Source organism: Euprymna scolopes, chromosome 16 (genome assembly GCF_053919585.1).
Source record: "Euprymna scolopes isolate OS-2025 chromosome 16, ASM5391958v1, whole genome shotgun sequence".
In the NCBI taxonomy this organism is placed as follows: domain Eukaryota; kingdom Metazoa; phylum Mollusca; class Cephalopoda; order Sepiida; family Sepiolidae; genus Euprymna; species Euprymna scolopes.
In genome coordinates this window covers 144857824-144882534 of record NC_136497.1, presented here as the reverse complement: position 1 = coordinate 144882534, position 24711 = coordinate 144857824, and the positions used below count along the sequence as shown (strand labels likewise).

At 30.1% G+C, this 24711-nt stretch overlaps 1 protein-coding gene across 3 annotated transcripts in view; it reads left to right on the top strand.

Moving 5' to 3' along the window:
* Positions 1 to 15767, top strand: part of LOC145296147 (uncharacterized) — a 28712-nt gene extending 12945 nt beyond the window's left edge. Inside the window, exons 4-7 of one of the 3 annotated variants that reach the window (XM_080142343.1) lie at positions 2987 to 3218; positions 5301 to 5375; positions 8965 to 9118; positions 13713 to 15767. In XM_080142343.1, the coding sequence (XP_079998469.1) occupies positions 13740 to 15617 (1878 nt within the window). In that variant the 5' untranslated portion in view covers positions 2987 to 3218; positions 5301 to 5375; positions 8965 to 9118; positions 13713 to 13739 and the 3' untranslated portion in view covers positions 15618 to 15767. Of the gene's footprint in view, positions 1 to 2986; positions 3219 to 5300; positions 5376 to 8964; positions 9119 to 13712 lie in introns of those variants that run through there. The other 2 variants (XM_080142344.1, XM_080142345.1) reach the window with 2 other exon arrangements.
* The last annotated feature ends 8944 nt before the right edge of the window (positions 15768 to 24711 follow it).

The window sequence follows — 24711 nt, the reverse complement described above, 5'->3', positions numbered from 1 at the left end:
CTAATTTTTAATATTTATTGTTATGACTCTAATTAATATTATTTATTTTTATGATTCTAATTTATATTATTTATTGTTATTACTCTAATTTATAATATTTATTGGTATGACTCTAATTTATATTAATTATTGTTATGACTCTAATTTATATTAATTATTGGAATGACTCTAATTTATATTATTTATTGTTATGACTCTAATTTATATTATTTATTGGTATGACTCTAATTTATATTAATTATTGGTATTACTCTAATTTGTATTATTCATTGTTATGACTCTAATTCATATTTATTGGTATGACTCTAATTTATATTAATTATTGTTATGACTCTAATTTATATTATTTATTGTTATGACTCTAATTTATATTATTTATTGTTATGACTCTAATTTATATTATTTATTGTTATGACTCTAATTTATATTAGTAATTCTTATGACTCTAATTTATATTATTTATTCTTATGACTCTAATTTATATTATTTATTCTTATGACTCTAATTTATATTTATTTGTATGACTCTAATTTATATTAATTATTGGTATGACTCTAATTTATATTATTTATTGTTATTACTGTAATTTTTAATATTTATTGTTAGTACTCTAATTTATATTATTTATTGTTATTACTCTAATTTATAATATGTATTGGTATGACTCTAATTTATATTATTTATTGTTATGACTCTAATTTATATTATTCATTGTTATGACTCTAATTTTTAATATTTATTGGTATGACTCTAATTTATATTATTTATTGTTATTACTCTAATTTATAATATGTATTGGTATGACTCTAATTTATATTAATTATTGTTATGACTCTAATTTATATTATTCATTGTTATGACTCTAATTTTTAATATTTATTGTTAGTACTCTAATTTATATTATTTATTGTTATTACTCTAATTTATAATATGTATTGGTATGACTCTAATTTATATTATTCATTGTTATGACTCTAATTTTTAATATTTATTGTTAGTACTCTAATTTATATTATTTATTGTTATTACTCTAATTTATAATATGTATTGGTATGACTCTAATTTATATTATTTATTGTTATGACTCTAATTTATATTATTCATTGTTATGACTCTAATTTTTAATATTTATTGGTATGACTCTAATTTATATTATTTATTGTTATTACTCTAATTTATAATATGTATTGGTATGACTCTAATTTATATTAATTATTGTTATGACTCTAATTTATATTATTCATTGTTATGACTCTAATTTTTAATATTTATTGTTAGTACTCTAATTTATATTATTTATTGTTATTACTCTAATTTATAATATGTATTGGTATGACTCTAATTTATATTATTCATTGTTATGACTCTAATTTTTAATATTTATTGTTAGTACTCTAATTTGTATTATTTATTGTTATTACTCTAATTTATAATATGTATTGGTATGACTCTAATTTATATTAATTATTGTTATGACTCTAATTTATATTATTTATTGGTATGACTCTAATTTATATTATTTATTGTTATGACTCTAATTTATATTATTTACTGTTATGACTCTAATTTATATTATTTACTGTTATGACTCTAATTTATATTATTTATTGTTATGACTCTAATTTATATTTTTTATTGTTATGACTCTAATTTATATTAATTATTGGTATGACTCTAATTTATATTATTTATTGTTATGACTCTAATTATTATTATGAATATGAAACCATGAACAGAATTATTCTAATTGCCTTCCCATTACGCCAGTAATCTGTTTTTCATGATATCCCCTGATTGCGAAACGGAGGAGGGTTGCTTGACTTTGACAGAAGTACTCTTCATCCTTTCGGAAATCATCAGTCGAAGGAATCCCGACTACTCCTGTTGGAAGATTTGAATGTGGCCACGAAGCCATCTGTGAATCCATTAGCATGAAACGTACCATTCGGCAAAAGCAAACTGTGGCAAGAATATAGTTAAAATTAACATTAATTTTTAGTATTTTTTTTAATTAATATAAGAAATATCTATTTTTCACTAGTGTATTTTATTGTAAAATCGATCTTGACTTTATAGCAGGTGCTTATACACTTTTTTTAATTGATTCTGTATTTAGGTGTTCCAAACGATATAACCAATAGAAATATTGAGGTTTTTTATTTATTTATTTATTTATTAATTAATTTATTTATTTATTTATTTATTTTGCAGCGGTTTAAACTGATACGAAATTTCAAATTAACAAATAAAACAACATAGTTTTGTGATGAGTTTTAATAAGTGATTTAATTGCGGGATTTTATTTCAAAACATACTCAATTCAGTTTAATAATGGGAACCCTTTAAATAACTCGCCTATTGCGATTAATGCTCAAATCCGTATTAAAAAGAAAAACATTACATCAACAAAAGTCAAGTACGTGTATTTTTTATACAATTAGCTCTTTCTCACTTTTTATTAAATTCGTTCATACAATTTTCCCTTTCCTTCTTGTTTCAATGTTTAATTAATGGTATTTTTACAGAATCAATTCGCACTTTAATTCGGACCATTTCTTTGTTTTTATTCTTCGGCCATCTTCAAAGATGCTCCCTTTTTCACTGCCTCCCTTCGACTAAAAGCGCGTTTTTATCTACATTGTGGGGTACGCGTTCAAACTGTCAAACTATAAAAATCATTATGATTTATTTTTTCGATTTTCTTATAAAAATAACATAAAGACAACAATAAGATATGAGTTTTAATCGTATAAATATGAGTAGATAAAAATACATAAACATTTAAAAAATTATTTTAGTCCTTTTTAATTAATAGAATTTTAAAAAAACATATCTTTTGCTTATTATGATCTAGGAAGTTAAAAAGATTTCACAGAAAAACTCAGTTTCATTATCTATTTATAAATCATCCAATCAAATTGCTTCGAAATTATGTGACGTCACACGTGTTTACCTGACCTGTTTTTACTTGTATTTTTTTTTTCAGCAATTCAACCTGTCAAACTTGTACCTATTTGCATTGCCTCCCCACGGGACAGAGTTAGACATCAGGGTCGTTTTTTAATGTGGAGAAAAGGAACAAAAAATAAAAATTGTCTCAGTCGTGAAAGATTTCTCTTCCACTAACAGAGAACAAGAAATTGAATTTTAGCATCTGAAGAACAGATACTACACTTTGATCTTGAACCAAAGGCATAATCCATTTAAGACGACAACCCGTAAGTAAAACCTTATTTCAAAACATCACATGCATTTTTAGGATTGTATTTTTTTATTAATAAATTAATATCGATTTTTTTTTTTTCACGAGTGTATTTTTTTTTTATTTGTAAAAGTGATCCGGACTTTATAGCCGGTGCATATTAAAAATTTAAAAAAAAATGTTTGTTTCTGTATTTGAAACGATATCACCGATACTAATCCGGAGTTTTTATTTTTATTTTTTTGTTTGTTTGTTTTGTTTTGTTTTTTTATAGCTGCTGTTTAACCTCAAATTGATGGGAACTTCTGCCAATTATTAAAAAACAGTTTGACTGTTTTATGATTTTGGAGAAGTGATTTAAATTCGGCATTTTATTTCGAAATAAAACATTTAATTGTTTATTTACCAGTATAGTTTATGAAATGAATTCCCTCTTTAATTCGGTATTTACATTTTTTTTTGTTGTTGTTTTTCCTCCGATCTCTTTCAGACAAAACGGTGCAGTTTCATCTACGTCGTAAGGTTTGTGTTCGAACCTGACAATAAAAGAAAAATACGTAAAAGAAAATCGTTGCGACGCGTTGCTTAAATAACTCTACCTTCCCATGAGGTATCGCTATGTTTATAAGTGTCAGATAAGCTCTAAGAGTACTGGTAACACATTTGGGCAGGAGCTGATTTTTATTATTTAGTAAAATTTTTCTTGGCATTTTCTGGTTTTCAAATAATTTTTGATAAAAAATATTTCATTTATTTAATTATTTTTTTACTTACAAATATATCAGATCATTTTGGGACAACCTGTATAGTCGAATAATTATTGAAGTCAGCAATCTTTTTGATAAGTGATTGGACATGGATCTAACTTAATAACTTGATTTGAGCCCAAAACAATAAATTTTCAGGGGTCATAATAGGGGTCAAAGTTTAAAAAATTACCCCCTTTTTTTTTGCTCAGCATACACCTCCAAACACCCGGGCAACGCCGGGCACCCATGCTAGTATATATATATATATATATATATATATATATATATATATATATATATATATATATATATATATATATAACTACTTCATTTACTCACACAAATTTAATATACGAAAGTATAGATTTATGCGTAAACTTTAAGTATTTACTTCAAAAGTGCTCAATACGTAGGTAGAGCTAGTTAGTAATTTATAAAATATATATGGCGATTAAGCTACACTGAATATTCTGCGTTTCATCCACTGTAGGATTCGTGAGGCTTATGCGAATATTTAGTGTAGCTTAATCGTCATATATATTTTATATATATATATATATATATATATATATATATATATATATATATATATATATATATATATATATATATATATATATGGGATGGGGCGTCTGCTACTAATTTCTCCCTCCTGGATAGGATTCAAAAGAGAATCGCCAACCTGATAGCTCCTGAACTGTCATCTAAGCTTAAGCTATTGTTGTCATATTTGTGTGGTGTATCTGCTACTAGTCTCTCACTCCTACATAAGGTTCAAAAGAGAGTCGCCAACCTAATAGGCCCTGAACTGTCATCTAAGCATCAGCCTCTGTCCCATCTACGAAATGTTTCATCCCTCTGCTTGTTCTACAAGTATTTTAATGGCGAATGCTCTGAGTAACTACAAGCACTGGTACTCCCTCGACGTAAATACCTCCGTCAAACCCGACAAGCAGTTAAATCACACCCCTACCCTACACAGTAGAGATCCCTAGGTGTAAGAAAACCTTCTCCTCCAATAGTTTCTTCCCCGGAATTGCTTTCCCAATGTACTGACATTCAGAAGTTCAAATGTAGTTTGTGAACATGCAGGTCATCTCCCTTCATAATGTCCCTACAATTTATAGTAGCCCCCTACATCAAAGTGGCACTGTGACTTGTTTGGGGTGAAAGTTAAAAAAAAAAAAACTTGATTTAAATGAACGAAAACATGTATTTTCCACTTATTGGTTTCAAATAAGTTAAAGATTTCACGGAAAGCCCCAGTACTATTTATAAATCAACCAATCAAATTGCTTCAAAATTGTCTGACGTCACACCTTTTTTCACTAACTTTGTTTCACTTTTAGCAACTTTTCCAGCAATTCAACAACTCAAACGTTTTTCTTCTTGAAGTTAAAAAAAACATTTACAAAAGATAAATTGTAAGTAAAATCTTATTTCCAAATATTACATTATTTTTTAAATTATATTTTTTTCACAATAGAAACAATATTGATTCATCTTTTTGTATCTTTTGTTTTAATATGGAAAGAAAAAAATACGGTTCAAAATTGAGGTCATTTCGTTTTTTGTCGATATATTTACTTTTTTTTTTTTTAGTTTTTGGTTTGTTTGTTTTTTTTACATTTTCTTTCATTTTATTTTTCCAAAAGGAAAGGAGGACGATTATAATAAAAGAAATTAAACCCCTTTTTTACGATAATATTTTATTGTAAAATGGTTCCAGACTTAAATATATATATATATATATATATATATATATATATATATATATATATATATATATATATATATATATATATTATACACCATTGTTTAAATGCTATTTGTTTTTACTTTCTTTCCAACTCAATAGTCACCGTTTAAAATGACGACTTAAAAAGTTTTGGGGAATGCTGAAAACGAATATCACATTTAAATTTTGAGGCAGATCAGCAGTTTTTTAGATATTAAGATTATATACAATGTAATCCATTGTGTTTTCACTGGTGGCCATGTGTCTTCCCAACTGAACTAGTACTAATGTGTGCATGCGTGTTATGAAACACCTCCCCCTCCCTATGTTAAGAATGGCGAATGTCACTTACATTTATTAAGTCCTACATCGGATAAAATGTCAATATATCTAGAAAACTGCCCCGACTTTGAATGTGATATTCGTTTTCAGCATACTTGAAAATCCATAAAAGTCGCCAATTAAAGGTGAGTGTTAAGTTGGAAAGAAAGTAAAAAATAACCTTTGGAATTCACTTTACTTGAATCTTTTGGTTTTTTTTCATCTGGATAAAACATAAGATGAAATTCCTAAGTTTGTTTAGGTCCTTATATGCACTTATGTTACCGTACTAATTTTCAGGTTAAATTTAAGTTTATGATATGTTTCTATTTTATTAAATTGCTAGGTGAAAGTACAGAATAATTACAAAACGCCCTCCGTGTTAAGAATGTTTTTTTAAATAATAACTTGGGGGGGGGGATCGTCAGGGGTGGGGTAGTTACAAATCGGTTTCAATTCCAAACTTCTGCTAAAGAATAAAAATAAGGACGTCGTGGTTTAAATTATTTTTTAGAAGTCATTTAATTTCGGAATTTGTTTCTCTCTCTCTCTCTCTCTCTCTCTCTCACTCTCTCTCTCTCTCTCCCTCCGTATATATATATATATATATATATATATATATATATATATATATATATATAGACGAAATAAAGACGAAACGTTGATGAACACATAATACGATTTGTTCCTTTTTATTTCTCTATTTTGTGGGAATACTATTATTTTCATCATATATATATATAGTCACCGCGTATATATACTTTCACTTAAATTGTTGTATATGGACCATTTCGATTAATACCCAATATATATATATATATATATATATATATATATATAAATTAAAATACTTCAGCAAAGGTCAAGTACGTGTCGCTATTTCAAGCAATTCGTTCATACACAGATATTTTCTTCCTTCCTTTTTTTTATCTTTAGCGTTTAATAGGATTATTTTTATAGTATACTCCTGTCTCTTGTTTGGATCGTTTACGTTTTTTTTTTTGTTTTCCATTCACCTTTTTCTGATATTTTCTTTGTCATTCCCCCCCCTCCCCCGTAAAAGTAATCTGGTTTTCATGTACATCGTAAGGTCTGAGTTCGAGTCGGACAACCAGTAAAAAAAATTGCTGCGATTTATTTTTTTGTTTTCCTTTTTTTAGTTTGATAAAATTTACATGATTAAACTAATACAGAAGCTACCTTAAAAACTTGTTTTCAAGGAGTTTTCAAGTGTGCTGAAAACGAATATCGCATTTAAAATTAGGGCTGGCAACTAATTTTCAGGATATTGCAAAAATACTAGTAGTGATATAATGTAGCGACCATATTTGTTTATGATATCGCCACTTGGACGTAAGGGGCTACTATTTGGGGCTTTGTCTAGGAAAGATTTAACAAGATATTTGTTTATGTTACATTTAAACTTCTGCATATCAGTACATCCACGGAAGCAGGAAGCAAGGAGGGAATTCCAAAGTCTAGCTGTTCGAGGGAAGAAACTATTAGAATAGAAAGCTTTCTGGCATTTAAGGACATAACATAAAGAAGCTGACATGTGAACGAGTCGCGCATGCGCAGTCGTGAAACAGTGAAAAACAGATAAATGTCTGATGATACGCAAGTACCAATTTTTCAATCTGGACCTTTCGTAGCCCTTTTTCCCGTCCCCCCGATGAAAACGGATTAGAAAGCTTTCCACATATCTGAACACCCTATATACCAAATTTAAAGTATGTAGATAAAAATTCGTGGAGTATATAGGTTGAGAGGTGTCCTCACATATACACACACGCATTCTCATATTTATAGATTATAAAACTGTATTTTCCGTGAAATCTTTTCAATTTACAAGAAGATAATAAGCGAAAGTGTTTTTTTTCTAAGAGAAATAAGTATTTTTATGTTTAACTTATCTTACAATTAAAACAAAGGTTATATTGTTATTTTCGATGAGTCTTTGTCGTATACATGTAATCGCTACGAGGTCATTATATATATATATATATATATATATATATATATATATATATATATATATATATTTACTATAATAATTAAATACCTACAGACACTAGTGTTTCATCCTTTCGGGAATCTTCAGTGCAGGGTGTCACGATTGACACCAGTCTACAGATTCGAACTCGGCAACACGAGCCATCCCTGGCTCGATTAGCAAAGACCGTATCCGTTCGGCTACCGTTAACCGTGTGAAATAACGTTGAATTTAAACATTTTAATTTTAAATGTTCTTTACGTCAGGCAGACAGTGATCAAATCGTTATACGATGATCTATGCATAAGAGCTAAATTCACCGATTTAATTCAACTGAAGTGTTCAACGATAAGAAACGAGTTTCTTAAAGGGGCTGTTATGATTATTTTTTTACTATAAAAATAATAATAATAATAATAATATATATATATATATATATATATTATACATATATATATATATATATATATTACTATAATAATATATATATTTTTACTATAATATGCATATATATTACTATAATAATAATATAATATATATTATAATAATAATATGTATATATATTTTTATTATTATAATATGTACATATATATATATATATATATATATATATATATATATATATATATATATATATATATATATATATATATATATATTACTCATGTTCACGAGTTCTGGATATGACCTTAAACTATATCCGATGGTGAGGTCCCAGCTTGTGGGCTTTGGGGAGTGTGTAGCCACCTCTTAATTGCCATTGCTCCCAGGTCCACTCTGATCCGGAGTGGTAGTATCTATTAGGGTCCCAACTATGGATTAAATAGGTATTTTGGTATAATATGTTTACTATATCAATGTGTGTTTTTATATATTTCTTTTTAATTATAACATTATACTTAATTTTTCTATGATAAATAGGTGGATTTCTTTTTACCGAGAGGTCATTTTTTTTATTTAGGTACAATTATTTATTACCACTTCCTGTCACGTGACCAGTGTTACAATTTAGCGGTTTTCCTGCTATATCTGGAGATTTCGGTTACAATCTAGCGGGAAATTCTAGAAAATCTGGAGGTATTTGGCACCCACAAAAGCGCTTGAAAATATTCAATGTAAGTAAAAAAAAGTAGCATTTATTGCCTTTGGTAACAATTATTTATTAATTATTTGTTTTGTTTTTCACCTTTTTTTCGACTAACCATTCTTAAATCTCGCTATAAAATCGATTTTTCCAAGTACATTTTAGGTGGGGGGGGGGATTCCAACCTCCGAAGTTTGGGTTTGTATTACTGTACACATAGATTCGAAAAAGTTGTCAAAAAACAAATATATAACAAATAAATGTTATCAAAGGCAAGATAAGTTACTTTTCTGCCAAACTGGATATTTAAATTAACCACACGTGGTCTCAAAATGAATGACGACGCTCAAAGTGTATACACATTTTGACTCCTCCCTTTACTTAAAAATTCACCAAAAATCAGGAAATTAACGAATTTTAATGAAAATTGCAGTATTTTTCAAATAATGATCGCAGAATATAATGAACTAATTATTTTTACTTAACTCTTAGTAAAAATGTTTTATTTTGTTTAAACAAAAAATACCTTTACTAAAGTTATGGGTTTCAGTAGTAAATAAAAAACGCAAGAATTTATTTTTGCTTTTTTTAAAGCATCGTAATTTGTAACAATAAAAAATAATTTTTACAGTAACATTACGAAAAACGCCCCTAAAGTCCGTATTAATGTATTCGATATAACTCGAAGAAAAATGAATTATCGGATACTATTCAGGAAATTAAAGATTCAATTAGATTCCTATTTCAGTCACCTAAATTATTTAAGGTGAAATGAGTTTAGGAATTTATAGCCAAACCTAAATATATATATTTTTTTGGTAAATATCCAGATACGCTTCTACAGAACACCGGCCACTCTAATTTGTTTGGGGGGGGGGAACAAATATATAACAAATAAATGTTATCAAAGGCAAGATAAGTTACTTTTCTGCCAAACTGGATATATTTTTTGTGTTTTTATTCAATGTAACATATTTATACAGCTCGAAAAACATACAGTGTGTACCGATGTATTCGAAAATTCAAGATAGCGTCTCACACCCTCTTTAACACCGTAAGTTTGGAAAAAGGTGTTATAAATAAAAAACTATACAAAATACTATTAAAAATCCGCCGAATATATGTCAACCTATGTCACAGTAACATGTATTGAGCGAGTTTTTAACAGTATTTTATCCGGTTTATTATTTATAACATCTTTTCCCAAACTTACCGTGTTAAAGAAAGAATCAAACTCCATCTTGAATGTTCCAATACATCGGTAAACACTGTATGGTTTTCGAGCTGAATAAAAATGTTACATTGAATAAAAACACGAAAAATATATCCAGTTAGGTAGAAAAGTAACTTATCTTGCCTTTGATAACATTTATTTGTTATATATTTGTTTTTTGACAACTTCTTCGAATCTATGTGTACAGTAATACAAACCCAACATTCAGCTCGAAAAACATACAGTGTTTACCGATGACTTGGAAAATTCAAGATGGCGTCTGATTCTCTCTTTAACACGGTAAGTTTGGGAAAAGGTGTTATAAATAAAAAAACTATACAAAATACTATTAAAAACCCGCCGAATATATGTCAACCTATGTCACGGTAACATATATTGAGCGAGTTTTTAACAGTATTTTATCTGGGTTTTTATTTATAACACCTTTTCCCAAACTTACCGTTTAAAAGAGAGAATCAGACGCCATCTTGAATTTTCCAATACATCGGTAAACACTGTTTTTCGGGCTGAATAAACATGTTACATTGAATAAAAACACGAAAAATATATCCAGTTTGGTAGAAAAGTAACTTATCTTGCTTTTGATAACATTTATTTGTTATATATTTGTTTTTTGGCAACTATTTCGAATCTATGTGTACAGTAATACAAACCCAATATGTTACATTGAATAAAAACACGAAAAATATATCCAGTTTGGTAGAAAAGTAACTTATCTTGCCTTTGATAACATTTATTTGTTATATATTTGTTTTTTGACAACTTTTTCGAATCTATGTGCACAGTAATACAAACCCCACCGACCACTCTAATTTGTTTGGGGGGGGGAATCTAATGTTGGGGCGCGCGCGCCCCAACATCACATCCCCCCCCAATGTACAAAGTAAAATCTTCGGAAAATGTTAAATGGTGTTCTAATTGGTAAATGTCGGTGCATTACTTACGGAAAATTTGAAAATTCGATGTTCCAGGTAAAAAAAAAAAAAAAAAGATAAATTTCCAACTTGGTGTGCTTTCCTTTTCTTATTTTATTTCTTTTTCAGCTAATTTTAAATTTTCCACCCAAAAAGCACTATAATGTATTTTTGAAAATTAGAAAATTCTATGTCCTGGAAAAAAAAATCCCCTCCCCCCAACGTAGTTTGCTTGGTGAAGCCGTCGTTTATGCTACAGCGTGCATGCGCGTAGCATAAACGGAAGCTGCAAAATGGTGGAAAGAAGTTCGTGGGTTCAGGGGTAAATACCATGCAAACGGTAAATTTGCCCCAAGTTTGACTATCAGATTCGTTGTCAGCGACCTCAATTACCTATAAAAAAACAAATTAGAGTGGTCGAAGTTCTGTAGTAGCGTATCTGGATATTTACCTTTTTTTTTTCTTGCTTAAAAAAAATAGCATTAATACATTAAGTTAGGTAAACTGACTTTTTCGTTTAAAAATGGAATTATTTCCCTTTCCCTATTAACTTTTTTTTTTTTTTAATTTTTTTTTAATAAATATTTTGTGTTTTATATACATAAAGTACAATTGTTGAATGTTACTGTTTTGATTATATTCGTTTGGGGGGGCACAATTAAAAAAGTAAGAAAGATTAAAATGAAGCAAAATTTAAGTTTCCGTTCCATTTTTACAACAACCGTAAAACAGTGCATATTCAGCAAGTTTTATCGTAATTTATAAGCATATTGAAACACTAAATCAACATTTTATTTATTTTTTTGCATAATTAATGATGGAAGTATTTTTCTATTTATTTTCTTAGCATCTGTTAAAAAAAATAATTTGTACATTCTCTTAAAAAAAAGAATCAAACTTTTCTCTACTTTCACATGTGTTCCATTTTAACAAACTGAGCCACAGCAACGCGTGGCCGGGTACAGCTAGTATATATATGTATATATATATATATAATATTTCCATGATATATGATTTTATATATATTGCATCCTATCATGTTTTATAATGTTATGAATAATATAGCGTATATATTATATATACTAGCTGTACCGCACACGCCTAGCTGTGGCTCAGTCTGGTTAAACAGAAACGTACACACACACGCACACACACACACACACACACACACACAGATTGTGATAATAGTCGGAAATGTACAGTTTATAGGTTCCAAAATTACACGTAAAGAGGATTAGGAAGTATTTAAACTGTCAATTTCTGGTTAGGATTAAAGGTTAGAGTCAAACATTATAGTTCACTTTGAAATGTTTCGGTAATTTCCGGGAGGCGGTTATAGTATTTGTGTTATTAATTTGTTTTGTTTATGATCCAGTTACGAAGGACGTAACCCCACATCTCTAAAAGATGTGTATTTCCTCCCGGTGTTGACTGGTGTCGGCAGAAGGACTTGATATTTAGAGGAAAAAAAAGGAACTACTTCCTCTAAAGATGGTGCAATAGAAATGATGTTGTTTCTAGGATGAAATGTAGCATTTTATAAGAACGACTGTGTATTAAAATACTGTCCTAAATTTACATGACTAATAGTCTAGACATAATGCATTTGTATGTGACAACTGTTGCTGCAAACCTACGCTACTTTGGTGCAGAGTGGAATTTCTGCAATCTAAATATAATATATGGAGATAATTAATATTATCTACTATTATATCAACGTATATGTACATCGTATTATATTGATATTATACATATTATATTTTACGTATTATATTTTTATGTATTATATACAAATTATTATGCATATTCTATAAATATTTTAGATATTATGTATATTATATACAAGTAATCACATATATTATAATAGTTATATAATATACAGTATTATATATTCTATATTATGTATGTAGTCTCTTTTCAGTATTTCTGTATATGTTGTCACATTATATACGTATATATATATACATATATATGCATATATACATATATATATATATATATATATATATATATATAGTAATTTATAAAATATATATGGCGATTAAGCTACACTGAATATTCTGCGTTTCATCCAACTATAGGATTCGTCAGGCTTATGCGCGAATTCTGTCGTTGCTTCTTGTTTTTATATATGTTGAGGATTTCTAGTCGGCCAATCAGCTTTCTAGTATCCACCGCGCCCCTTCCTACCAGCCAATGGGCATGCATTTTATCAAACAAAGGATCTGTTTTAGAACTAGGTTAGCTCTACCTACGTATTGAGCACTTTTGAAGTAAATACTTAAAGTTTACGCATAAATCTATACTTTCATATATTAAATTTATGCGAATAAATGAAGTAGTTATATATATATATATATATATATATATATATATATATATATATATATATATATGTTTATATATATTGTAACCTAGACAATGAATTTGTATATATGTTAAATTATAATTTTTTGAGTATTTTTTTTTTTTTTCAGTTTGATTTGCATATTTATTCTTCATCGATGGCGTCTGTAGAGTATGGAACACTTTTCCAGTGTGTTGTATGTGAATCGCAATTAAACGAAACTTCCAAGACTTTACCATGTCTTCATAGTTTGTGTAAATCATGTTTCCGCAACACATTAGAAGATGGAGGGACAGAAGGCAAATGTCCGCAATGTGGTGACAGATTTCAAAATGACGAAAGTTTGACCCTTTCACCTATTTTGGCCAATGAATTTAAACGACGATTATTGCTGTCCAAATTGAAATGTAACTCCTGTCTAGAAGAAGGCAAATCATCTATGGCAAACTTTTGGTGCATCCAATGTGAGAAATCGTTTTGCATTAATTGTAAGCGATTCCATAATCGATTTATAAAAGAACACATTTTAAAAAATTTGGACGAAATGAGAAGAGTGGATGCCATTGAAATGATCATGGGAAATGAATGTCCGTTGCATGGAAAAGCTGTAGAATTGTATTGTAACAAATGTAACATGTGTTTTTGCAACGCATGTTACGAGTCTCACTCGACTGACCCCGGCAGCAGCAAATGTATGAACGTGCCTCCATTATTACTGAAAGATGAGGCTTTAAAAAGGAAAACTCAAGTCCCGAATCTGGTGAAAGAAATGGATGAATTTAATGAATTTTTGCAGTTTTCAAATAAAAATAGTTTCAAATATATGGATAAATTAAATCGTGAATGCGAATCTAAATGCGCGAATGTTTGGATAAAATATGAACAGATCATAGAAAATGCCAAGTCTGATGCTTTGGATCTGTGCGAAAAGATAAGACAAGAAACGGCAAAAGAAATTAAAATATGGAACAACATTACTGAAAAAAATACAAGAATTCTCAAAGAAATCGAAATCTGGTTGCAGAATGTACAGCACGTGTTTCGTGAAGATCACCAAGACCGGGAGATCTTTTATGGATTAAAACTATTGACATCAAGACTTCCATCACGATACCATAAATGGATGCGACCGATTGAGAAACGTGAATTCTGTTTCACATTGCCTGACTGGTGGCATCAAGCAATGGAACCATTGGTCAACCGACAAATCCCATCAGTGTCTTGTGTTCGGAAAACAATTTCTGTAAAAAAACTTGTAAAAGAAAATCAATGGATTCTACCTGGACCAGAATCACGAGATATCAGAACTATTTTAATCAATGAAAAAGATGCTCACATTTTTTTGTGTGATAATGAAAATAAATCAATAATTGAAATGAGTGAAATCGGACAATTTGTGAGTGAATTTCTTTTGTCTAATAAAGAAAATCAAAATTTTAAACCTCTTGACATGTGTTCAATTTCATGTGAAGAATTTGTTGTTTGTGGAAGTGGAGAAAATAAACTAATTTTTTTGAAAAGAATTGAAAATGATCCATTTTTACAAATACAAAAAATCGTTCCAACAACAAGCGAATTTTATTCCGTGTGTGTAAAAAAAGAAACAATTTTTACTTGTGATCTTGATTTCGCAATTCATCACTTTACTAAAGAAGGCATAGAAATTAAAACCACCACAAATGAAGGAATGGGTGAGTCAAAATATTGTCCACGAATCCGTGTTGATTTCTCGAGTGGGGAATTTTGGGGTTCAAGTTGGGATCGTTCTGAAATGATATGCTTTAATTTGGAAGGCGAAAAAATTCATTCATTTAAGAAAGAAAATATTTTTTTTGATTTTAGTTTGACTGAGTTTGGACAATTTTATTGTACTTACGACGGTGTGTTTTCTTGTTGTCCACAAGAATGTCTGCTCCCTGTCAATATAAATCAATCAAAAAAAACTCCACTTTTGTTTGTTTTCCAAAATAAAGTATTTTTTTGTTTTGAAAAAGATGGAGAATGGATAATTGAAATTCTGAAAATATTTTATTGAAAATGAATTTTCAAACTTTATATTTGAATGCTTCGATATATTTGTTGTAATTAAATGATAAAATTTCAATTGTTTATTAATATTTTCAGTTGTTTTTATCGACACGTTTTTTTCAATGATTATTTAACAAATAAAAGAATAAAAACACAATTGTCCTGACTTTATTTTATTTCTTAAAATGAGGATAGCCGCTTGATGATCTCCTACAGGGAGACGGGGCTGCTCAGGTATATTTTCCGAAATTGACAAGGAACATTATATGACACAGGTTGAGTAGACGTTATTTGTACAGGTCAGGGATACATCTTTGACATCCAGACCGTACATTTGTGTAAAATTAAAAAAAAAACAACGTCTTAACTGTTTTGAAGTCAATAAAGATCGACCTTGCACACATGAAGACTAAAATGCCTTTTATACAGCGTGTCTGAAAATTTTACCATTAAAGATTATTTTTTTTACTATTTCAGATATTTTACAGATGATATCTAAGGAAATATACTATGGATAAACATAGCATTGAAAGTATACGTATATTGTGAAATTGTTTTACGAAATTCAGTGACTTTTTGGACACCCTATATATACAAGCTGAGATGGAGGTAGCGTGTATATATATCTATCTATATATCTATAAAAGTGAACGTGTCTGTCTGTCTGTCTGTGTACATTTCCCTACGCAATAACTCTGTCAATTTTTAGTCTATAGACTCGAAATTTGAAATACCGGGTACTGAGATTTGGGAAAATCGATGGGACGGGTGTAAGCCAGAAATTTGGCTGTTAAGGGGTCAAATTTCAACGATTTGACCTTTAAGAACTCTACCAAACTCCTCCGACAATTTTGGGTCTAGACACTTGAAATTTTAGATATAGGTTCCTTGAACCTGGATCTAACTTAATAAAGTGATTTGAGCCAGAAACTATAAATTTTAAGGGGTCATAATAGGGGTCAAAGTTTTAAAAAATTAACCATTTTGTTTTGTTTTTTTGCTTTTTTTGCACAGCATACACCTCCAAACACCCGAGCAACGCCGGGCACCCCTGCTAGTACATATATATATATATATATATATATATATATATATATATATATATATTTAAAGGGAGTTAGAACAGTAGTCTAAAGAGCAGAGTGTATTTTAATGTGATAGTAAAATTACTAATTTAATTAAAAATACAAGAAAAGAACAGTGCTCGTTGTAATTCAAATATATAATAAGCTCGATAGGCAAATATCCTAGAGCTACTTTAATGTTTAGTAATGTGATTGATAATTTAAAATTCAAATTAATACATATACATATATATATATATATATGTATATATATATGTATATGTATATATATACATATATATATGCATAGATTTTAACATATATATATATATATATATGAAATTTTAATTGTAATTCAAATATATAATAAGCTCGATAGGCAAATATCCTAGAGCTACTTTAATATTTAGTAATGTGATTGATAATTTAAAATTCAAATTAGAATTAAAAATTAAAAATCTGTTTCATAGGAAGGAACAACAACAGAGTCAATAATTTGTACAATCGTTGCGGAAACGATGTTTTTATTGCGATAGACATTAAGCCATGGATAATTATTTATATATATAAATTTTTTTAAACAAAGTCTCCTCATCAGCAAAAATACTGGGTGTTTTTTTTTTATATATATATAAAAGACAAGGTTTCTAGATTATAAATTATTCGATAGAAATATCCTATTTATATAAAGGAAGGATAGTATGTGATAATGCACTATGAACAGTAAATTAGTTTATAGATATAGTATACAGACGCTAATTTTATGGGTGTAGTATGCTTTCTTCATCTATCCCCCTCTTTAATAAATAGACTCTCCCGATCACCGAAGACGCAATGTAAAAAAATAAATAAAATAAAAATGATGTCGCTTTTGGGCAGTACGTGAAACTAAAATATATATTCTTAGTCTTCTGGCTAGGATCTAAGTTTAGTATCTGTTCTGTCTAAAGATGGTATAATGATATTCTGTGGTTTCCGTTCCCGCCGGGCATCTCTACAAAGGAAATATGTCACAGACTCCTGTGAGGATATTGAAGATAAACCATAATAATCGGATATATTCTGACACTACATTTATTACATGAAAAGGCTGTCCCTTATCATGTAAGTAAGAAAACATACTAGATAAGTGAAAATAATGTTAGGATAAGGTTAGAATCGAACCCTGTAGGCTAGTGTTAAAGATAATGGTTGGGGAATGTTAGAAATTAAGTCTATTATTAATTCTATTAGAAATAGTTAAATATTGTTTATGGCGGAAAGAGTCGATTGTCCATTCCTGTAGAAATCGGAATATTAAATATGTCAGTTAAAAGAATAGACAATGCAAATTAAAAATATATTGTTTAAAAAATAGTTTAGAATTAGAATTGAGGATTCTTTTGTTTGCCAAAAGTGTGTTTGGACAAACATATGTAAAGCCATGTGAAAATTAGTCACGTTTGAAAAACACACTTCTAACATCATAAGTAAGGGAGATTTCTCGATATAGGAATCTAAGGGTTCGAAGTTAGAAGAGTTGGAAGACAGAGTTGGTTAGTCAAGAGTTGATGAGGATGAGATAATCAGAGCAGATCACACACGGTGATTGTCAGTTGGAGACTGAGAGTCCCTTAGAGGCGAAGGGTAGAAAAGTAAACCATGTAGTCAAAAAGGCTGGAATTCCTGACATCACCAATCGCGATTGAAGAATAAAGAAACCAACTATGTTTTGTAAGTTTGTCTTGTGTCGGCATTATTCACAAACAGAAAAGGTAAATGTAGCGAACTCCTGTATAATCCTTCCAAGATTATGTGTCCTCCCCGCTAATGAGTTTAAGAACTGCTGTATCATACATCTCCCAGCCCGTATTAATATGAAACCTCCAAGAATTATCGCAGTCATCGTTCGTGATGTAAACAGTATATAAACGTCATTATCATCATCTGAGTCCCTGTATTACATGTACCCGTAACAAGTCCCCAATATGAGTCCCCTGCAACACAACATCTTAATTAGGTTACTTAGGTAAATACTTTTATTGTATAATATGGTTAGGGTTAGGGTTTCCAGACTATAAATTATTCGATCGAGATATCTTAATTATCAAAAAAAAGAGGATAGTAGTATAAAGATACGCTAATTTAATGTTCGTAATATGTTATCACCTTCTGTCCTCCTCTTTAATAAATAGAATCTCCCGATCACCGAAAAGGCAATGTAAAAAATAAATAAAACAAGTATGCCTTTTTATTTTTCTGAGAAGAATCCAAGGTTAGTGTCTGTTCTGTCTAAAGATGGTATAGATATCGAGCGGTTTCCGTCCGTGCCGGCGTCCATACAATAAAAATACGTCACAGACTCCTGTAAGGATATTGAAGATTAACTTTAATAAGCAGATATATTCTGAAACTACATTAACCAAATTAATTGAATACTTTTACAGTATAGCATTGTGGGGTCTCCATTCATGCCGAATGTCCACGGAATGCCCAGCCGCAATACATGATAGATACTGTGGTGGAATTTCAAAAGGTCCCGCCAGTATATATTAATTCAATATTTAAAAATGTCCAATTATTTCGGTTGCTCACTTAAACCAATGCAGCAAATGTGAAAATAATATATATATATATATATATATATATATATATATATATATATATATATATAATAGTGAAAATGTGTGTATGTATGTATGTATGTTCGCTTTTTGTGTATGTCTACAAAAGGCTTTTTTCGCCGTGATTTTCGGTTGGCTCGTTCCTTCTTAAAACTTTTTATTCTGGAATCATTCATCTGTTATTTTTAATGTTTCCTATCTAATCGAAAGCTTTTCATGATATTCTTTGATATTTTTGGCTGATTTTCTTTGATTTAGACATAAAATAAATACAAAATTAATACCTTGAAAAATTGGAAAATTTTCATGTCCTCAAAGGTGAAAGAATGTGGTGATTCTGGAATAATTCTGGAATCATTCATCCGTTATTTTTAATGTTTCCTATCTAATCGAAAGCTTTTAATGCTATTCTTTGGTATTTTTTTATGATTTTCTTTGATTTAGACATAAAATAAATACAAAATTAATACCTTGAAAAATTGGAAAATTTTCATGTCCTCAAAGGTGAAAGAATGTGGTGATTCTGGAATCAGTCTGGAATCATTCATCTGTTATTTTTAATGTTTTCTATCTAATCGAAAGCTTTTAATGCTATTCTTTGGTATTTTTTGATGATTTTCTTTGATTCAGACATAAAATAAATACAAAATTAATATCTTTAAAAATTGGAAAATTTTCATGTCCTCAAAGGTGAAAGAATGTGGTGATTCTGGAATCATTCATCTGTTATTTCTCATTTTTCCTATCTAATCGAAAGCTTTTAATGCTATTCTTTGATCTTGTTTGATGATTTTCTCTGATTTAGACAAAAAATTAAGACAAAATTAATACCGTGAAAAATTGAAAAGGTGAAAGAATGTGGTGATTCTGGATTTCCAATTAAAAACAAGAGGGGATGTAGGTATAGGGAGATGACAATCCTATAGACAAATCCATCTCAGATTGTATTCAATTGAAAAACAAGAATGGATGTAGGTATAGATAGATTAGTATCCTATAGACCAAGCCTTTTCAGCGTGTATTTAATTGAAAAATTTCTAAGTCCAAACAAGAGGCGATGTAGGTATAGATATATGAGAATCCTATAGACCAAGCCTTCTCAGATTGTATTCAATTGAAAAATTTCCAAGTCCAAACCAGAATGGATGTAGGTATAGATAGATGACAATCCTATAGACCAAGCCTTCTCAAATTGTGTTCAATTGAAAAATTTCTAAGTCCAAACAAGAGGGGATGTAGGTATAGATAAATGAGAATCCTATAGACCAAGCCTTTTCACCGTGTATTCAATTGAAAAATTTCTAAGTCCAAACAAGAGGGGATGTAGGTATAGATATATGACAATCCTATAGACCAAGGCATCTCAGATTGTATTCAATTGAAAAACAAGAATGGATGTAGGTATAGATAGATTAGTATCCTATAGACCAAGCCTTTTCAGCGTGTATTTAATTGAAAACTTTCTAAGTCCAAACAAGAGGCGATGTAGGTATAGATAGATGAGAATCCTATAGACCAAGCCTTCTCAGATTGTATTCAATTGAAAAATTTCCAAGTCCAAACCAGAATGGATGTAGGTATAGATAGATGACAATTCTATAGACCAAGGCATCTCAGATTGTATTCAATTGAAAAATTTCTAAGTCCAAACAAGACTGGATGTAGGTATAGATAAATGAGAATCCTATAGACCAAGCCTTTTCAGCGTGTATTCAATTGAAAAATTTCTAAGTCCAAACAAGAGGGGATGTAGGTATAGATATATGACAATCCTATAGACCAAGGCATCTCAGATTGTATTCAATTGAAAAATTTCTAAGCCCAAACAAGAGGGGATGTAGGTATAGATAGATGACAATCCTATAGACTAAGTCTTTTCAGCGTGTATTGAAGTGAAAAATTTCTAAGTTCAAACAAGAATGGATGTAGGTATAGATAAATGAGAATCCTATAGACCAAGCCTTTTCAGCGTGTATTCAATTGAAAAATTTCTAAGTCCAAACAAGAGGGGATGTAGCTATAGATAGATGACAATTCTATAGACCAAGGCATCTCAGATTGTATTCAATTGAAAAATTTCTAAATCCAAACAAGAGGGGATGTAGCTATAGATAGATGACAATCCTATAGACCAAGGCATCTCAGATTGTATTCAATTGAAAAATTTCTAAGTCCAAACAAGAGGGGATGTAGGTATAGATAGATGGCAATCCTATAGACCAAGCCTTCTCAGATTGTATTCAATTGAAAAATTTCTAAGTCCAAACAAGAGGGGATGTAGCTATAGATAGATGACAATTCTATAGACCAAGGCATCTCAGATTGTATTCAATTGATAAATTTCTAAGTCCAAACAAGAGGGGATGTAGCTATAGATAGATGACAATTCTATAGACCAAGCCTTTTCAGCGTGTATTCAAGTGAAAAATTTCTAAGTCCAAACAAGAGGGAATGTAGCTATAGATAGATGACAATCCTATAGACCAAGGCATCTCAGATTGTATTCAATTGAAAAATTTCTAAGTCCAAACAAGAGGGGATGTAGGTATAGATAGATGGCTATCCTATAGACCAAGCCTTCTCAGATTGTATTCAATTGAAAAATTTCTAAGTCCAAACAAGAGGGGATGTAGCTATAGATAGATGACAATTCTATAGACCAAGGCATCTCAGATTGTATTCAATTGAAAAATTCCTAAGTCCAAACAAGAGGGGATGTAGCTATAGATAGATGACAAGTCTATAGACCAAGCCTTTTCAGCGTGTATTCAATTGAAAAATTTCTAAGTCCAAACAAGAGGGGATGTAGCTATAGATAGATGACAATTCTATAGACCAAGCCTTTTCAGCGTGTATTCAAGTGAAAAATGTCTAAGTCCAAACAAGACAGGATGTAGCTATAGATAGATGATAATTCTATAGACCAAGCCTTTTCAGCGTGTATTCAAGTTAAAAATTTCTAAGTCCAAACAAGAGGGAATGTAGCTATAGATAGATGACAATTCTATAGACCAAGGCATCTCAGATTGTATTCAATTGAAAAATTTCTAAGTCCAAACAAGAATGGATGTAGGTATAGATAGATGACAATTCTATAGACCAAGGCATCTCAGATTGTATTCAATTGAAAAATTTCTAAGTCCAAACAAGAGGGGATGTAGCTATAGATAGATGACAATTCTATAGACCAAGGCATCTCAGATTGTATTCAATTGAAAAATTTTTAAGTCCAAACAAGAGGGGATGTAGCTATAGATAGATGACAATTCTATAGACCAAGCCTTTTCAAAGTGTATTCAAGTGAAAAATTTCTAAGTCCAAACAAGAGGGGATGTAGCTATAGATAGATGACAATTCTATAGACCAAGGCATCTCAGATTGTATTCAATTGAAAAATTTCTAAGTCCAAAATAAGAGGGGATGTAGCTATAGATAGATGACAATTCTATAGACCAACGCATCTCAGATTGTATTCAATTGATAAATTTCTAAGTCCAAACAAGAGGGGATGTAGCTATAGATAGATGACAATTCTATAGACCAAGCCTTTTCAGCGTGTATTCAAGTGAAAAATTTCTAAGTCCAAACAAGAGGGGATGTAGCTATAGATAGATGACAATTCTATAGACCAAGGCATCTCAGATTGTATTCAATTGATAAATTTCTAAGTCCAAACAAGAGGGGATGTAGCTATAGATAGATGACAATTCTATAGACCAAGCCTTTTCAGCGTGTATTCAAGTGAAAAATTTCTAAGTCCAAACAAGAGGGGATGTAGCTATAGATAGATGACAATTCTATAGACCAAGGCATCTAAGATTGTATTCAATTGAAAAATTTCTAAGTCCAAACAAGACGGGATGTAGCTATAGATAGATGACAATTCTATAGACCAAGGCATCTCAGATCGTATTCTATTAGAAAATTTCTAAGTGCAAACAAGAATGGATGTAGGTATAGATAGATGACAATCTGATAGACCAAGCCTTTCAGCGTGTGTTCAATTGATAAATTTCTAAGTCCAAACAAGAATGGATGTAGGTATAGATAGATGGCAATCTTATAGACCAAGGCATCTCAGCGTGTAATCAAGTGAAAAATGTCTAAGTCCAAACAAGAGGGGATGTAGGTATAGATAGATGACAATCCTATAGACCAAGCCTTCTCAGATTGTATTCAATTGAAAAATTTCTAAGTCCAAACAAGAGGGGATGTAGCTATAGATAGATGACAATTCTATAGACCAAGCCTTCTCAGATTGTATTCAATTGAAAAATTTCTAAGTCCAAACAAGAATGGATGTAGGTATAGATAGATTGCAATCCTATAGACCAAGCCTTCTCAGATTGTATTCAATTGAAAAATGTCTAAGTCCAAACAAGAGGGGATGTAGGTATAGATAGATGACAATTCTATAGACCAAGGCATCTCAGATTGTATTCAATTGAACAATTTCTAAGTCCAAACAAGAGTGGATGTAGGTATAGATAGATGGCAATCCTATAGACCAAGCCTTCTCAGATTGTATTCAATTGAAAAATGTCTAAGTCCAAACAAGAGGGGATGTAGGTATAGATAGATGGCAATCTTATAGACCAAGGCATCTCAGCGTGTAATCAAGTGAAAAATGTCTAAGTCCAAACAAGAGGGGATGTAGGTATAGATAGATGACAATTCTATAGACCAAGGCATCTCAGATTGTATTCAATTGAACAATTTCTAAGTCCAAACAAGAGTGGATGTAGGTATAGATAGATGGCAATCCTATAGACCAAGCCTTCTCAGATTGTATTCAATTGAAAAATGTCTAAGTCCAAACAAGAGGGGATGTAGGTATAGATAGATGGCAATCTTATAGACCAAGGCATCTCAGCGTGTAATCAAGTGAAAAATGTCTAAGTCCAAACAAGAGGGGATGTAGCTATAGATAGATGACAATCCTATAGACCAAGACTTCTCAGATTGTATTCAATTGAAAAATTCCTAAGTCCAAACAAGAGGGGATGTAGCTATAGATAGATGACAATTCTATAGACCAAGGCATCTCAGATTGTATTCAATTGATAAATTTCTAAGTCCAAACAAGAGGGGATGTAGCTATAGATAGATGACAATTCTATAGACCAAGCCTTTTCAGCGTGTATTCAAGTGAAAAATTTCTAAGTCCAAACAAGAGGGGATGTAGCTATAGATAGATGACAATTCTATAGACCAAGGCATCTCAGATTGTATTCAATTGATAAATTTCTAAGTCCAAACAAGAGGGGATGTAGCTATAGATAGATGACAATTCTATAGACCAAGCCTTTTCAGCGTGTATTCAAGTGAAAAATTTCTAAGTCCAAACAAGAGGGGATGAAGCTATAGATAGATGACAATTCTATAGACCAAGCCTTTTCAGCGTGTATTCAAGTGAAAAATTTCTAAGTCCAAA